The 18,766-nt window shown below is 40.9% G+C and overlaps 1 protein-coding gene across 5 annotated transcripts in view; it reads right to left on the reverse strand.

Annotated features, from left to right (window-relative positions):
- The window catches only part of LOC125016660 (protein spire homolog 1-like), a 35,991-nt gene that overhangs the window by 11,599 nt on the left and 5,626 nt on the right, over window positions 1-18,766 (reverse strand). For 3 of the 5 annotated variants that reach the window (XM_047599284.1, XM_047599285.1, XM_047599282.1), the window contains exons 3-8: window positions 10,137-10,370; window positions 8,560-8,685; window positions 3,335-3,406; window positions 2,854-3,018; window positions 2,222-2,308; window positions 1,670-1,799 (exon numbers count right to left, since the gene is read on the reverse strand). In XM_047599284.1, the coding sequence (XP_047455240.1) occupies window positions 1,670-1,799; window positions 2,222-2,308; window positions 2,854-3,018; window positions 3,335-3,406; window positions 8,560-8,685; window positions 10,137-10,370 (814 nt within the window). Of the gene's footprint in view, window positions 1-1,047; window positions 1,090-1,669; window positions 1,800-2,221; window positions 2,309-2,853; window positions 3,019-3,334; window positions 3,407-8,559; window positions 8,686-10,136; window positions 10,371-18,766 lie in introns of all 5 variants that reach the window. The other 2 variants (XM_047599286.1, XM_047599283.1) reach the window with 1 other exon arrangement.

Raw genomic sequence — 18,766 nt, forward strand, 5'->3', positions numbered from 1 at the left:
TAAATATGTTTTGAGTTTCCTGTTTCATTTTATTTAGTTCCTTGGTTTCCTGTCTGTTGTGCCTCCTTGTGTTTTCCGTTGATTGCTCATTGGTTTTGCTCATTAGTTTCACCTGTGGCTCGTCATCCCTCAGCTCTCTCGTGCATACACAGCCGTGCATTTCAATTTGTTCCCTGTTGCGTTTAGTCTTCAGTCTCAGTCTCCTTATGTTTCCCCTGTGATTTTGTCCTCTTGCCTGATTCCTTTTGGATATTTGGATTATCCTGCTGCCTGCAGTGCCTTTAGTTCAGTTTATTACATATATTTATTTGGAACCCCAGCCTGGTCATCTTCTCTGTCTTGTCTTTGAAGGTACATTTAGCATATGGAATATACCAAACTGATGTTAATCTTTGTCTTGGCACAGATTCTAGCACGGTGCATTCACCTGCTCTCATAAAAGTGCTCTAATCCATATTTTCTTTTTTCAGTCAGTACAGACAGTGTGCATAAAAAGTTAATATTCACCTGAAAATAAGCAAACTAATATGCAAAAATGATGAATATCAGGACAATAATTGCAAGGTTATATAGAATAATTTAAGGGCTACTTGGTAGACTGACATGTGTATTATCAAAAGTTGTTAATAAATCAGATTATGACGTTAATGAATAACCCTGTTTAGATAAGTTTGAATGACGTCGATTGCAGCAGAGTTTGGCATATGGAAAAACAAACTTATTTGGATTTAGTTCAATTTCTTTTTATATATTCAGTCATATATCACTGAAAACACAGAGCTGCATATAATAATTGCTGTTTTCAGTTTTCTACTGTGATCTCCGCTTATCAGCGTCCTCCTACTGACCAGTGTCCCACATCTCCCATGTTTCACCTCCACGGACCAAAGCCAACAATCACCGAACACCGAAGCATGACATGAAATGTGTGTGTTTATGTCTGTGTGTGTGCATGTGTTAGAGAGCTGAAAGCGCAGATGAGCGGTCACGACAGGCGGATAACAGAAAGAGATGGAAAGCCAGGTATAGCAACGGGGGAGACTTTACCTGACGCATCAAAACTGAAAGACATGCTAAGTGGCCGCATTACTGCAACGAGAAACAGTCATGGCATGGGACGGTTATTGCTTGTGATTAGCAGGTAGAATTAAGGCAAGACTGAACACATACAAGAGGAAGTAATCCGCTTGTACTTGGCAAATAATGCAGGGATATAGCATGCTTATTATCGGGTTTCAGGTCACAAACATTTTACCACTTTCATGACGGGAGATAATAGGATTTCAAATAAGCCCCAGCCAGTGGTGACAGATTATGACATCCAAGCACAGAACTGATTTTAGTGCTTAATAGAATTGCAGTCACTTAGCATTATTAGTGTGTACAACTTTCACTCTATTGCAAATAACCAAACAATAATAATAGGTATTAGTTGCAACACAAATATGAAAGGTTAGGCAGCATTGGTTACGACAGCAAAGAGCAAAAGCACAAACAGATTGTGTGTCAAAGTCTAGCGGCTACATACTTCTAATGTGACTTTATGGTGCAAACATCAGCTCCATACTTCAGTTTTAACAGAGCATTTCAGAGTGAAGTATGTTTGTAGACGCGTGTGCAATGACATAACAAGAATATGGAGCGAGAAAAAGCGGAGGAGTTTCCTTACCCAGCCTCCCCCGGCGGACCACGTCGGGCGACACCGGGCGAAGTTTCCTCTCGGATTTGATCCCCTCCAGGATCCGCTCGTGCAGCGTTGGAGGAGGCTGAGTCTGTGGCTTCAGCTTACGAGCCGACACCTGGCACAGGTTAATTATGTGGGACAGGGAGTAAACAAATAGGGTTGTAGCATGCAGTCCTGCCCCTCTCTATTTCTGAGTCTGTTTGCCTGGTTTACTTTGACACGAAGCTGCGAAACCTGCTGCAAGATTTATGACAACAGAGAACTGATGAACTCAGCATTTCTCTGGATTCACACTGGAGTTTTTTTCTTTTGTGTGTGTGTGTGTTTGTTTGCCAAGATCAAGTCATAGACCACAAACTAGAGAGTATATGATGAACCTAACAATGAGCCACAATCAATCAATGCTGCTTTGCTTCTGGGGGCCACAAGTTACCTTTAAGTCTCAAGCTTACAAATACTGGGTATCACTCTTCTGTCTTAATTCTGAATGTTGTTTAGCAGCAAAAAGACAAGAACTGTTGCAATATTTGCACTCACAGGATTGAGCGGCGGTCTGGACCTGATGAACTCCAGGATGACTTCATGAGCACTTTTCTTTAACCTCGGTGGGATATCTCCATTAATCTGAAGAAGGAGAACAAAGTAAAACAAATATATATTAATAATAACTAAATCAGAAATCCACTTTGTTGATTTATTTATTGGTGAACATGAAACAAGGAAAAGTTTTACTGGATGTAATTACCAAAATCATGACTGTAAATGTGTCTATAATGTGTAACTGACTGATTTATTGTAGGAATAGTTACAGTCAGTGAGGTAATTTTCCATCTTTGTATCCACCATAATGTCTCAAGGGCCTAACATAACACCTTCACACAGCTATGCTACATTTGGTGTGATAAGCAGGAAATCCTCACACTGGACAAGCTGTTTAATTTATCATATTTATTGTACACTGAACTTGTCCTAACTGACAACCTGTTTTATCGTATTTGCGTCAAATGGGATTTAGTTACCATGGAACCCATAAGGCTGAATTGCTACAGGGACTCTTTTACAAGATGTTTCATGGGACTTACTGCAGTCTCAAACTAAAAATATCAAACCACAGCTTTTCAGTTTTTACCAAACAGGGACGCAAGCCTTCACGTTTTCCAGACACTGACCATGACTTTGCGCAGTTTGTAGCGTTTGGACCTGATGTCGTCCATGAGCATCTCGTAGGGCGTGAGCTGATACTCGATGGGCAGGGGGTTGTACTGACGCTCCTGCACCTTCTTTAACTTGACACCGTCACGAAGGTCCCGCATCACCTGAACCCAAAATCGAGCCTGACAGAAGCAGCACAGGGTGAATATTAGAACGGGAGCACAATGTAGAAGCAGAAAATACCACAACTCCTTCAGGAGGAATTATTATTTTACCATCAGGACAATGTGATCTATGACCTAACCTGTAAGTGCACACAGAATAAGGAGGTTTAAGTTCTTTTCTTACTGCCTGTTTTGAGTGGTAAATGCATTTATATAGTTTTCTTTACTATGAAATGCACTTATGTAGGAGCTCTGTCATTGAAGGGGACTGAGTCTAGTCCCTTTTATAAGCAGATGAAGCTGGAGGCCGAAGCTCAGAAAACAGGTCACGTACCCAGTCAGCGTTCTGTAGCTCGTTCAGGTCTCGGCCAGAATCCTCCGACGACTCTTCCATCTTACGAAGGTTCTGGTTCAACGAAAGAACATAATATAGAGGAAATCAGAAAAACAGCACAAAGAAGATGTAGACTGCAAAACAGTCATACCTCTGTCTCCAGCTGACTTTGTATTACACTTGTTGAAGAGAATGGCATTTATTTGACTCTGCATTCTGGACACACATTTCAATCAAAAGGTTTTAACCTGTGACCCAACCTCCAGTCATAATCATCATTAAAATTCAATATTAATAAAGTCACAGCAGCATAAAACATTTCATAAATGGAAGAGTTTCAGTGCAACTTGAGCTCATGTAGTTGTGACCATCTGCATCTGCTTTACTTTATAGATAGTACTTAATGAAGCAAACTTCAGCATGTGAAATAACGATATTTCACTGAAGACATGTCACAGGTGGGAATAATAAAATTGTGAAAAATGTTTTAGGTGCTGTAATATGCCTTGTCTGAGTCAGTATCTTGACTTTGTGACACCTGAACAGTGGTATCTTAGTGACAACTGTTTCTTTCTCACCATGAAAGAGACGTCTGGTGTGGAAAAGTGGCATGTTGGAAAATGTTATGACATTAAGTTTGTTAAATTATAACAGTGTAACACTGTCGGGGTGAGCAAGTTACCTTTTTTTGCACGGTTTCGTGTCATTATTACTTTTTAATTACATTAGACAAAAATGTTGCAGCCTCCCAGAGATACTAGCATGTTCTTGAATAGCCATTCTGACATAGAAACCTCAGTTGGCCACTGTCTTCAGATGGTCAACAGTCATTTTCTGTACAACCTGCACAACGCCATCACAACCGATCTGACAGCTTTTCTGTGGGAAACAAGCAGCGACCCTGCACTATCTGCTCTCGAGGTTCAACAGCAAACGGTGTCCATCCATGTATGTGTGTGTGTGACTGAGGGAAAGTGTGATTCAGACAGGATGCAACCACATGCAACGCATGAGTATTTCAAAGCAGCAGACAGGCAGAAAATGCGTTCCCTCCGGTTAATATTTGCGGGAAAACTGTTCTCGCCACGTCACGGTAGAGGAATGTCTGATAAGACTGTCACGGGACTCATCCCATCTGACCGTGGAGTTAAAGCCCTCAAGCCACGAGGAATCGTACAGCCGGGGAACAGCTGTCTCAATTGACTGGTTGCATAATAACACTCGCAACACAATGCATTCTGCTGCATCATAAGTCAGCATGCCTGCAGTGCATACAATGCCTCTTTGTCGCAAAGTAGAAGACGCAGAACCTAATGATTTGTGACAGCCCACTAAATTAAAAGACTGCTAATCTAGCCAGTAATGGGCATAAAGAGATCTTTTAAACGCCATTATCTCATTAGGGTGAGTGGCCCGACTCCAGATCACATTAAGGCCACATATTTCCATTTCAAAAGCTTGATTGAGCAGTATCATCTGCACGGACTGAATTTAATTAAACCGCGCAAAGTGACCCTCATATGGACAAGACCAGTACTTTTGCCGCTGCAAAGCCACATAAATAATGAGGCTAATTTCCACCTGCATGTGCAGCCTGTCTGTTTAGTTAATTCATTTTCTCTGTCAACAGCTGACAAGAGGCACTTATCCGTGAGCAAACAGGAGCCTCAGTTGTTTCTGTGATTCACTCCTAATTCAGCTGTTTGTCTGTGATTTTCCAGCAGAAGGAGGCGTCTTTGTAAATAGACAAAGGAAGTCTTTGGCAGAGATGACTGGTTAACGATGGATGGATAAAGATGACTCCCCCATGGGACAGCTCTATCAAAGAGAGAGGGACTCTGGGGTATCACATGCACACATGGAGTGGACACACACACACACACACACACACACACACACACACACACACACACACACAGAATGTCACAAAAAATGCATCCATGTGGACATGAATATGTAAGACATGCACACACACACAAATGCAAAAATGTGGACACTTGAGATTATTTTGTGTGGTAAAATTAATTATTATTATTTATTAATTCATTAAAATTGAAAAAGATTAGCACCAACTAGCAGCTCTCTGGGACTGTGCTTAAGGTAAATACTAAATGCTTTGTTCTTGTCATGAAGGGATGGACTGGAAAGATTCCCATGTTGATGACGTGAGCGTTCATGTCATTGTACAATTCAAGATGGCCGCTGCAGGTCTTCCGCTTCTCACTCTTGACAATGCTCTAGCTCCCTTACAACTTTCTTAAATAATTCCTAAAGGTATGTTCGCTTCCTTTCATTGTCCCCCAGTTGCGCTGCTTCTGAACATGTATTTTCATAAAAAAGGCTATTGTCCAATCACAAATCAGCATTCATTTGTTGCTAGGGTCAAAGAAATCTGCCCGGAGGCCTTCAGAATCAGTTCTGCAGGCCCTGTAGAAGAAAGTGTTGATCAGACTGACAATACAATCAAAGGTTCTGAATACGCTGACGTCAAAATCTGATTGGTTAAAGCAACAGACATTGAGCTAGCCAGAGCTAGCAACCTGCATCTGTTTCGTCACCGCACAATAGTTGAAAGAGGAGAAGAAACAATTAAGTCATGTAACTACAGAAAATGATTTGTCAGCCACTTTTAGTCCACTAACTAGGAGCAGTACCCCTGGCTCTAAAATTAATTATAATTACATCTTTTATGTATCTTTATGCCATTTTATTGGGTCGACGTTGATGCTTCTGCTGGATTTGACGTATCACTGGCTTAAAGTTTCAGTGTAGCTGTGGCTGCAGTTAGGGAAAGTATCATTGTGACTGTCAACATGATGACATGCTCGACACCAAACCTAAGACAAGGTTTAGCAAGTTCCACCATCATCTTAAATTTGCTAATTAGCACCAAACATACCACAGCTTAGTTTTGCAATTATTTGATGATGTATAATATCTTCATGACTTTCTATAGTATCATCTACATAAAGCAGAATAAATATGTGCTGATTAATGAAATGCTACAAGACTATTAACACTAAAGTATGCATTAACTTTAGTAAACTTTTCTATTTGGAAAGCTTCTTTTTCAGGCTTTTGTACCCTGCAATGTGAGTCGTCTCTCTCCTACCAGCGAGTTATGTAACGAACCAAATCCCCTCTATTCATTCAGATGCATTACACACACTAAAAGGGCAGCAGCAGTAGTGCATAGCAGGACACAAACACTCCTCAAGGAAAATGTTCCAACCGGCAGCTGGGCTCCAAAACGCTCCTGAGGGGAAAGCAAATTCCCAAATGACTCCAGCGCTTAATGAATGGGTAGAAGAATAAAAATTAGAGAGCCTGTCCAGAAACAAGGCTTGGCTTTGTATTTAAAGGAACAAAGAGACGAGTCAATAATGCACCTGGTTAAAGAGTAACATTATCAACTCATATTCATGTCTCCCACCTTTTAATCAAGTAGATAATATTCCACTGTGATCATGCAAAACTTCTAATCAGCTGACAGTCCTCTTCTTACATACTCACACATGACCTACAACAGGCTGTGAACCAATAGCACACTAACGGGGAGCATTAATCCTGAGTGGATAGAAGTTGTAAAAAAAAAAGCATAATGCAACAGACAGAAAATACTCATGTAAGAGTATTTAAACATCCTAAAACGATATGTCTAGTATGGTAGTCTAGTTTAATATGACATGATAATTTGCTAATAACCAAATACTCATGTGAGGAAAATGGATATTTGTTATTTGCAATTCTGTCTTTTTGTTACATTTTGTGACTTTATTATAATATACAGCGAAATAATCCCTGTGTCCACATATGAGGACATGCTTTTTTTTTTTCTTTTTTATAAAAACTACTTCCTGATCACTTTTAGTTTTTATACTTTTTAGGTCCTCCTAATCCTAAAGAGCTTGGAGAAATTAAAAATGCATACAAAGCTTTAGCTCAGGTTAATCAAATGCCTTTCTCAATGGTAGACTGGAAATCCTGAACACTTTTGACAGAATTGAAGCCAGCATGTCTACAGATTTTGTCATCTGCGCCTGACTTTCACAGTGGTCCACTTTAACCTGTCCAGCACTAGGATGTGAGGGCATGGCATGTCAACCAGATGTTGCACGGCCCCATCCGACTGTCAGGACCTTACAATAGTGCTGCTGATGGCTGGTGTTTTGTCCTTACATGCACTCCCTTCATGTGGAAACTCTAGATATTACAGTTAGAAAGCACCAGCATCTTCATGTGACTAGAAAATGATCAAAGTTTCAACACTTTCAGGGGAACTCAGATGTGCATTTTCTTTTAAAATAACAAAAAAGCGTAGTAGGTAAGGAGTTATTAGGAGCTGTGTGTGTCCTTAAAATCAGACTTAACCTTTTTTTATCTTAATGGAACCTCTACTAGGCACCCACAATGATCACATTAATAGTAAAGCTGATGCAGCTGCAGTCCAATACTTATGTAACAACAGTATTTTGTAAGGGAAGGCTGAAATACCCTGGCATGCAAACCATTAGGCTACCCCATCTCCATAAGTATAATGCCTACATATTTGCCTACCTTAAACCATGCCCTAAATTCACATGCAAAGAAAAGTAATAATGGATGAATAATACTGAGGATAATACATTTCTGGTGAAAGCTGTGGTTCAGTGTTCTTATGTTATGTTGTTGTTATGTAGCTTGAGTTATATAGGATGTGTTCTCATACGTTCCATTCATTTCTTTATCCACAGCCATTACCACGGATGCCTTTCTGCATCACTTGACTTCCTCCTTCGCCCAATAACCTCAGTCTGACTGCCGTCTGCAAGCGTCTGTCTGTGTCTCTGCTGTCTCCATGTCTGTTACATGCTCAAATCCTCCATGACCCATGACTTATTGCAGAGGCAGAAAAGATGGCTCATTGAAATATGATGCCATGTGTGGCTGCTTGCTTCACAACCTTTGAATATTCTTGCAAAAAATGACAATGTGCATTTAAAATACTAATGTTATTTCTCTGCTACCACTGTCAGTGGAAGCCAGAGTGAATGGGGTGTGTGGGATGTGTAAGGTCACATAGGCAATGTGAAAGCCAGTGATCATCCTTTTGTCAGACGTAGGAAGTTTAAAGCTGCTATGATAGAGCAGGAGTTTATGCATTCACAATTTCCAATTCCAGCTGCATAATGTGTAACTAAAACACATCTAATGTCACTAATGACGACACAGTGGTGAGAACCCACCTCTTTGGCACTCTTGATCTTCTCCAGGAAGGTGCGTAGCTCCTTCGTTTCTGTGTAGAGAGCCCGACACACTGCCTGGTAGTGACTGGGGGCATCTGACATACTGGGAAGATGAGCTGTGCACAACTGCAAAGGAGAAAGTATTGCATGTCATTAATCGTATCGTTAAAAAGGTTTAGATGTGTAAAATTGTTAAAGCTTAAAATAAAATGTGTCATTGAAGTTTCAGGATTTTAGACTGGGTATAGGCACATCAATAAATAGATTTCATGGCAATTTAATAACTATCAAAACACTGCAGTGAGTTAACACATCTACCTGTATGTAATCTAAGTTTTAAATGTCAAACTGACTGAAGGAAATTTAAAAAAAAAAGTAAAATATCCTCGAAACATTTGTAAACAACTGTAATAGACTGATGAGCACAATTCACAAGACAGCTCTGTCTGAGGTCAGCCACACTGCTGCCACACACACTCACACACACTGTGAATATGTCCTTGTTTCTCTCAGAGGAACAGAAGCTACCTCAGGGCACTGCTTGGCACGCTCTTGGCATCCATTTGTGAAGAATGCACAAATTTCACTGCACACAGAAAATACCAGACAACCGTCTCCTGACCAACTTTGACCTGCTCGCATCCCGCCACCAGTGTGGGAATGGTAGATAATGATGGAATGATTAGGATTTTTTTTTTAATTGTAATAATCTTGTAATAACTGTGGCTCTAGACCAAAAGCATGAAACACTGTCGTCTAGTACAGTAGGACAAAAGGAGAACTGGGGGAAGAAAACGGCCTACGAGGACAAATACAGAGAATTTAAACCGACAGCTAGCTAGCCCACTGGTCCAGCCATTATGTAAACAGTGGGAGGTAATGTGAGGACTGACACAGTGACTCTGTGCTCCAGTGGACAACAGAGATACGTGGCAAACAGCAAGGATGAGTCAGTCTGGCAGCCTGACTGCACGGTGATTGTAATCTTTCTGTTCAGAGCCATGCTCAACAATTTAATTTCTTAATTACTTCTACTGACTTCTACTTGCTTCTTTTTATTGACAACATGGAGACAGACCTTCAAATTAAGCTTAATGTAACCCAAATTTCACATATTATTGGTCTATAAAGTCTTAGCACACTGCTTAGCACCCTTCCAGGAGACCTGGTGCAACATTAACATTGAATTTGGCAGCACGACAAACATTAGTCCAATATTCACTCTAATTTTATCTCTGTGTCTCTGCAACCTCTCAAGAAACTAAATCGGGTTTGTTCGCTGATAAATCCACAACCATCTGCATTGGCTATTTGCCATCTTTTGTTCATGTGTTGTTTGGTGCTGGGTGGTTTGTTTGCAGTTAATATTTAAGGTTAATGACGTCAGTGGGAACGAACCAAACAATAACAAAAAAACGCTAGCTAAGAGATGCTAAATAGTATGTGGCAGAGCCGAGAGTTGGATTCAACATGCAAGAGTCTTAGTTTGAAGGACACTCTTTACCTGGGAAAGTCCACCAGCAAACAGGAAGTGATAAATAGCTACCTGTGTCTTAACAAATACAGAAAAGACCCACCTTGAGGATATCTCTGTAGCCGTGAACACTGGTGAGGTTGTCGGGGTCATCATCCGCCTCGTCCTCTTCCTCCGTGGCCTCGTAGCCTTCGTCGGGACAGTCCCCCTCGGCTTCGGCCATGTTCGTCATGAAGTCAATGAGCTGCTCAAGAGGAGGACTGAGCTCCCTCTCCTCGTTCTCCTTGAGCCCGTAGTCCAGAGCCTTGTAGATCATTATTCCCAGAGATTCAATCACCTACAAGAATCACAGGAGACAAACTGTGAATAACACTGCTGCTATCTGTAGAACTAACAATGTGATTAATGCAGCAAAAGGTGATAAAAATGAGTTACACACAAAATATATTATCAGTTGAGTATGCACCAACAGTCTTTATTTTCACATTGTTCAGTTGTTCATCTGCCATATGATCAAAACAAATATGGATTTGTGCCTTATGCAATAATAATGTGAGTCAGGTCTGAGCTGAACATCTGTAAGAGGGTGACCACATGACTCTAAATGCATAAATATGCGTCGGCCTTTGACAGGCTGACCCTGTAAGATTAATCACTTGATCTTGTGATTGTCTGATGCGTGAAGACCATTGCATCATACACCGATCATCCTCAACATTATGACCTCTGACAGGGGAAGTTGATAACATCTTGTGACAATCAAGTGTTCTGCTGGGAATTTTTTGGTTCCACCTAGACCAGACCAGATAACGCACCCCCACCCCATAGCAATAACACTCCCTGATGGCAGCAGTCACAGACACACACACAAACAACAACAAAAAAAAAGCTCAAGGTGTTGACAAGGCCTCCAAATTCACTAGATCCAAAACTGATCAAGTCTGATCAACAAATGCCCCTCCCCTAAACGCAAAGCCCCCCAGTAACAGTAATGTGTTGAACACCTGTTTTTCAGGCCAAGGACCCACAAACTGATGGAGAGATTAAGCAGGGACCCCCTACCTACTATATATGCAATATTCATAAATATACACTATTATTACCCCTTTACTGAAATGTTGGATTCACATATGTACTTAAATTTGTGGGAGAAAAAATGTCTCATCAACCAAAGATTTTGCAACCCCCCCTGCAGTACCCCCGGTTGAAGACCTATGCCGTAGACTTTAAATATTGGCCGTAATAAGCAGTTTTTTCATGTTTCAAAGAGAATTTCAGCCAGATCACTCGTGTAGTAGCCTATGCCTCTACTGTCATTAGTATTCATATGAATTTGAGTGTTCTTCACTGTATGCCAGTCACCAATGATGCTAGTACCTTACTATTACTAATGTAATGTAAACAAAATAAATGGAAATGTAGATCACACATATTTTCTCACTGATGAGTCCGTGCTACTTTCTAAGTCCACTATTGCGGTCGACAGCTAATAAGCCCATGTGGAACCATAATAATTAGATAATGACTGCATCTAAAAAACAGATAAAGGTTTATTTTACAACTAGTGTCACATTTTTGTAATCATAAAAGTGAAAATGTGCCACAGTCACCACAGAGGCTAATGCATGTAGATCAAGAGATGGTGCGCTTGAGTAGAGCGTTCAGTATGCCCTGCAACTGGAAAGTCACGGTGGATAAATCTGGCTCTGCCAAGGCCAACACAAAAGGCAAGAGTGGGAAATCACGGAGGGGATTATTCTGCAGCACTGAGCACTGAGAGGGGGTAAGGCGGCATATAAACAACTGAGAGAAAAGACACTGTGAGAAAGTGGGAACAACGCCGAATAAGAGGCTGCGAGAAGGAAAGGAGGAGGAAGACACATATCAGACGTATCCATATATCAGGGGACTGAAATAAGAAGCAGTGAATGATATGATGGGTGAATCAGAGATGAGGTCAAGGAGGGTGAGGAGAGGTGAAGCTTGACGAGAATAATAAAGAGTGTGTTTGTGTGTGCAGACGTAGAGATCAAGGGCAATCAGTGGACGTTTATGGAGGGGGGAGGAGTCATATGAGAAGATCTGTCCTCCTCTTCCCCCCCATCGGTGTGTAAGAGCCAGTCTCCTGAGGGGGAAATGACTGAATGCGACCTCTTTGTCTGCACTCCACCCAGGTCCACACCAGCTGATATATGACACCATGCAAGCAAACACACACACACACACACACACACACATATATATATATATATCCTCCTCCAGGGACCTGCTACAACCCCCCAACTATCACAGAGAATTTCTCCTCAGCAGCAGCATGTTGTAGACAATATGACATATGTGAATTGTGCTGCCCTGCCCTGTTGTATACTTCAAATACAAGGATTTTTAGGTTCCTGTTTCTTATCTGTTTTGCTTGATTATCTGAAAACTATGACTTCAAGAACTCAGTCAAGAGCTAAAATGAGATTTGCTATGCAAAAAAGGTTAAATGGAAAAAACTAAATGTTCACTCTCAGCATTTTAATGCACAGATTAAAGGCTAATTTTGAAATAAATTATTGGTCATTTACATATAATAATGGCAGTTACATGACCAAATTGCCAATATTCAATTATTCAAATGATTAATGTCTTTCTTTCATATTTTGGTAATTTTTGCTTTTCCTTTTGTTTCACCTGAACTGGAAATACTGTTGATCATGTTTGGTGTGTATCCAATAGCTTTAATACTTTACTTTTCCGATCATAACAATGCAAGAGTTATACTGAAAACCGTGCACCATGCTATAATTTCAGTGAGTGAATGAGTTACGGCCATTATTCGTATCAGTATTTGTAAGAGACTTGCAGACTTTATTATCTAATAACTGACAGCAAATTGAAATCAACTCCAGTAAATATGAACTGCCTGTCTTTGTGTCGGTACGGTTACAGCATGACTGGTTTCTCCGACTGGTTCCCAGGCTTCAAGGCGACCAAGTGGAATGATGGGTTGGATGTGAAGAAGGGGTGGAGATAAGAAAAAAAAGAAAGAAAAAAAGAAAAAGGAGCAGGGAAAGAAAGTTGGACGGGGATGAAGATGTCAACCAAAGGAGATTTGCCGGCGCTTTAGAGCAGCAACAGCAGACATTGTCCCAGAGAAGAGCTACATCAAACAGCTTGGCTTAAATTTCAAGAATTCCTCTCACGGAGAGAGGAGAGGGAGTTAGCCAAAGGAGCATAATAAAAAGTGTGACGCACAGGGTAATGTGGTAAGGCCTTTCCTCGGCTGATTTTACTGCACTTTAAGTTTTGTTTTTATCACCACTGAGTACATGTTGCAGTTGACAAAGCTGATATTGTATTCAGTCAAATGCATACTGAAGATAAGCAAAAACCTTATCAGGGGTTGGTGCCGACGAATAAATAACAGTATTGTCAGCATAGAAAATGAAAGTCTGGAATATTTTGTTCCAATGTATTCATTTGACCCCTTATTTAGCAATTATATCATTTCTCATGTTATTCCAATTGCTCTTATAAAATCAACAAACATTAAAATTGTGACTGTCACACCTGGGAATGCAGTACATTCCTCAGCTACACACATTCAGGGCTCCTCTCTCTGGCATAAAGAAGATATATAATCAAGCTACAGGTGTGCTGTTCTCTCACAGAAACCATACAGGTTTCTACATAACAAGCTGGGTTCATTCACAAAAGGAAGGAGATCTGAATTTCATGTCCACGTATCTGATTCTGTTCGACTCGAGATCGAGTTTCAGGACACCTTTACAAATAGACTGTAGAACATGGTTTCGAGTATAAGGACAGAAGGTCCAACAGGATATGCATTGATAGAGGATCAGGTCGACACGGGTACATATAACATCTAGCTTTTGCCCTTGTTATACTCCAGTATGTCACAAATGATGTAACAGGGCCGCCTGAGTGAATAACATTGTGCATCAATGGAAACCCTAAACAACACGGTGCAATGGTAACTGCCTCCATCTGTTTAGTCTCTATCCTGTCTTGGACGGACTTGTGTCTGCAAGTAAATGTGACAACACAGCCAACAGTTGGTTTGCTTAAAGCCTTGCCAACATTTAAAGAGATGGACTCGTCAACAATTGTGTACATGCCTTGCTCTGGTTGCCTAGGAACAACTCCTGTACATTTCCCATCCCCAATGTTCGAGAGAAACAAGCAGCACGACGCATCTGCTCCATCTGTGTTCACCCAACCCTACAAGCCCCCAATCAGGAGAAGCCAAAGTCATGTTTCCTTTGAGGTCTTGATACAGCTCTTAATGAATCATCTCCATCTAGCCTGAGGTGGCCAGACTCAGTTCTTATTTGAATATGAGACTGCAATTTGGATTTGGATTGGTTGTAAACACTCGGATAATGTGGGCAACCACATCATGTTACCCTTCTGTCCATCCTCAATTATTTGATCGGTCTTCTGGGTACTTCTAGGCCAGGGCATAATCAGTCCCAAATGGAGGGGCTCCAGACCAAAGTTTCCCCTGGTGGAAGTAGGTCTGGCTTGCAGCTAATACTGGATTTCAATGCATATTTGGCAATCCTGCTTTGTAATATGTTACAAAATCGAGTGAAATTTAGGTAAGTGATGTTAAACTAAGGAGGACCACACATGTTCAGGAGCCTGGCGGTAAAAATGGCAACGAGACATCAGCTATTGGAAACTGTGAATCACATCTTTGCTAGGTGTGTGGGTTTGTGTGGCCAAACTGCCAACTAAACAGTCTGAAATGTATTAGATCGACTCTCAGTGTACAAAACCCTTCATTTATCACAGCCAGCTAAGCAGCGAAGAAATGCCATGATTAACCTGGTAAACTGGTTCGAATTAAAGGATTGTGGAAACAATGTGGGGATTTATATCATTTATATTTCCTCATTAGTGGATCCAGAAAAATCAGGAATTGAGCAACGTGGAGTTAAAAGAAACTGAAACAAACCTTAAGATTACTGTGCTGAGAACGACCTTATTTCAGATTCTTTTATTTCTGACAATAACAGATGGCATCTAGGATTAGAACCAGTTCATATGGTGTTATTTATTTTTATGTTTCACAAATCCATCCTGTGTTTTTAAATGCGAATCTCATGAGGACTTCTCCGCTTAATCGCTCCTAAATAAAAAAGTTGCATCGCTCCAGCTTCTCCTTCATCGTTAGTCAAATAACTGAAAAACACACTGAAATACAACATGTGATGTCTTGAAGCCTTGACTGCTCAGTTTTAGCCACATGATGCAGAAATGTGTGCTGCTGTACTTACAAGTAAGACATTAGGCTAAATGCTAGCATGCAATGACAATGCCAACATGGTGCATATTGATGCTTACCATGTTCACCCTCACTTAACCTAGCCTGCTAACCTGTGCTAATGAGTATAAAACACACAGTAGGGGCTAAGTTTAATGAGAACACTGTTAGTCAGAAGTTCACCAAAATCATTAAGATATATCCAATGAAGACCATGGATATCTCAGCACAGTTTCATGCCCATGCATCTAATCTTTTTTGGGCCTGGATTGTAGCATTAGCCTGACAGATGTTGCATCACTGGAGCCTCTAGTACTTCATACATCATGATTACATGTGTCTTAAAAGAGGTATAGATGGCTAAAATGACTGTATGTGCACATTTAAAGGAGAAAAAAAGAAAGACTACATCAAAAAGATGGAAGTATCTTGCACAGAGACAATTAAAATTAACAGTTGTATCTCTAGCAAAGGTACATGCTAAGCTTGTGATGCCTAAATTGTTACTGCATTGTCCCATTTAGAAACTGTAGGTCACTTTCAAATAAGTGTAGAGACAATCTAACCTGGAGATCTGAGTTGAGAAATACATTTTTATTTAATGAGTAAAGCTTCCTACTAATATTAACATTTGTGTGTTTTATAACTGAACACATTGGTTGGAAGTTGGAAGCAAAGAACTGACTTAATCATGAAGACAATCGGATACTAAATACAGTACATTAAATGCTTATTATGTTAAAGCGTAATGCACAGGCATTGGCATGGAAGATCTGGAGTTTACATGTCTTCACATACAGAACAGAACCTTCAACATCAAGACACCTCTTGCCTCTTTTTTTTCCATGCATGCACAAGTCCTCTGTGGAGCACAAATGAACGCTACACCAGCTGAGAAACAACTCCTGAATGAATTTTCCTGTTACTTTAAACACTGAACGTGGCGTTAAACCCTAATCCCTTCCCAGACTTTAGGGAAGTTAAGACAGAACAGGACACGCACAGTTAAACATCTGACAGAGGGGAATGTGATGAAGCATAATCCACAAATGTCGGAGACATCACGGGACCAAGCAAGTGTACAGGGGTCATCGACCAACTCCTCGCTAAAATCAACACCCAGAATTGAGTGACTGCATACAAATCTCCTGATTCTCCTCCTTTTTTTTCTTCCTTTTTTTCCAGTAAACTTAACCACATGATTTCCGCACAAAGAACGTTATGCTGCAGCATGCTGCACTGATGAACCCGGTTCATTGGCTATGAAAAAAACAGCATCATCTGACATTCACAGCCACATTATTTGCAAGAGTTCGCCATAATGTGCATCAGCTTTGACTACACATGTGTCCCTGTTCATCCAGCTTTGGGCTAATTCCACACTGTATGCTAGCAGAATGCATTTGATGCTGCCAAACGTCAAGCAACTCCACCCCACTGACTGGCTCGTAGTTTTATCAGTTTTGCCATTCTGCCGCACACTGCACTGTGAGAACTCATTTCTGGTGCAAAGCTGCTTAGCAGGGATTTGTCTATACTGTTTCACATTCACTGCTTCTACAGCGGACTTTACGTGTATGTGCATCATGACTTACTCACTGACTACTCATCCCTTATTGCAACTCTTTGAGGAAATACAATGTGCAGCATAACCCAAATAAACTTCCAGAAGAAGAACATTTATCAATAAATATTCTTAAAACATCTGCTAACTGAGTGACATACAAGAGCTCTCTTTAAGGAAAACAACTGTTCGATCTACAGTACCAGTTAAAAAAATAAATAAATAACACCATACTGTATCTTTTCACAAGCTATGTTCATATGTCATTAACAGCTGCTGATGCAGGGGCACCGTTTAGTGTGAAGGAGGGACAATTTTACTAAGCCCTTTAATTAAGTCTGAAACAAAGAGGAGGTCTTGCTGGGTGATATTTCCAACCAGTCAATCAGAGAAGCCAGCTGGGAGCTGCATGTTTTTAGTCTTTCCCCTGCTGCAGTGTAAATTTGGCCTCCCTGATGGTATTGCATGATGGATAAGTATCTGCCTGTATTTGTCAGCACTGATGACACCATTAATCCTGACCAAATCCCCAACTCCATTTACAGAAATGCAGCCTCAAACTTGGAAGGAACCTCCACCATGCTTCACTGTTGCCTGCAGACACTTGTTATTGTAGCGCTCTTCACAAACTGCCTTCTGCTACAGACAAATATTTGTCAGAGTCTGTTTTGTTGTACTGTTCCTGTTTTATTTTGAAAAGATTTGTCTTCCTTGTGTTTGTCAGTTTTACTTCCCCTCTTTGTTCCTTCTCCCACCTTAGTTGATTAGTGATTAGTGATAGAGATTTCACCTGTGTCTTGTTCCCCCTGTGTATTTAAGCCCACACCACTGTTGATTCTCTGCCAGATTGTCTTTGACCCTTGAGTCTTTGCTTTCCAGCCATCTTATTACGTCTGTTTTTGCCTGTTGTGTATGACCTGTTCTGTTCTCCTCGATTTTGGATTTTTTTGCCTGCTCCTACCTGCTTGTTATCCTGCCGTGTATGACCTGCTGCCTTGTTCAGATTAAAGATTTTTGGATTTTGGATTCTGTACCGTTGCTTCCCTTCTTTGCTGCTGGGTTCACGCTCACCAGCCTCCTCACATCATCAGTGCAGAGCACCTGCTGCCATTTTTCTGCACCCCAGTTCCTATGTTTTCATGCACAGTTGAGACTCTTGGCCTTGTTTCCATGTCATGAAGACAACTTCTGGCCAGACTTCTCCAGACAATAGATGGGTGTACCTGGGTCCCACTGGTTTCTGCCAGGTCTGAGCTGATGGCTCTACTGGACATCTTCCGATATCAAAGGGAAATAAGCTTGATATGTTTTTCCTTGGCTGACCACTGCATCTATGATCCTGTAAAATCCCTGAATTTGTTCAAGTCTACCTATAAGGAAAAAAAACTTTTGCACAGTACTGTACATCTGTGAATGCAACTGGATGGTCCAGCAACCAATCAGAGACATTTTGTTGTAATCGACCTCCATGGCGTTCAGATGACTTGCATGATTATGCTGCTCTTACTCTTCTGTCCCTCATATATCATATGGCACCCACAATAATTAGATTTTTGATTTGATTCTTTGCCAAAACATAATCAGGTTCACCACAAAGCAAAAAAAGTGGACTGGGTAAATTGGTCTGGCTCCCAGGCTTATTTTTCTTTCTTTTCTTTCAGCCCTAATGGCTTCTAGAGGACAGTGCTTGCCACCACTCAGGTTCTGTACACAACTTCTCATGTCATGTTTTGCCTTCAACTGTAACTTGTCATTGGCTGTGAATACCGTAAGAAGCCGCTTAATTGCAGCTTTCTCAAGAACACATTAAACATGATACAGAGTGAAAGCTGACTATGCCGCTCCCATGTGACAGATAAGTTAACCTAGGCTGACTGTCTAGTTTCCTCATCTG

The sequence above is a fragment of the Mugil cephalus genome, chromosome 11 (assembly GCF_022458985.1).
Source record: "Mugil cephalus isolate CIBA_MC_2020 chromosome 11, CIBA_Mcephalus_1.1, whole genome shotgun sequence".
In the NCBI taxonomy this organism is placed as follows: domain Eukaryota; kingdom Metazoa; phylum Chordata; class Actinopteri; order Mugiliformes; family Mugilidae; genus Mugil; species Mugil cephalus.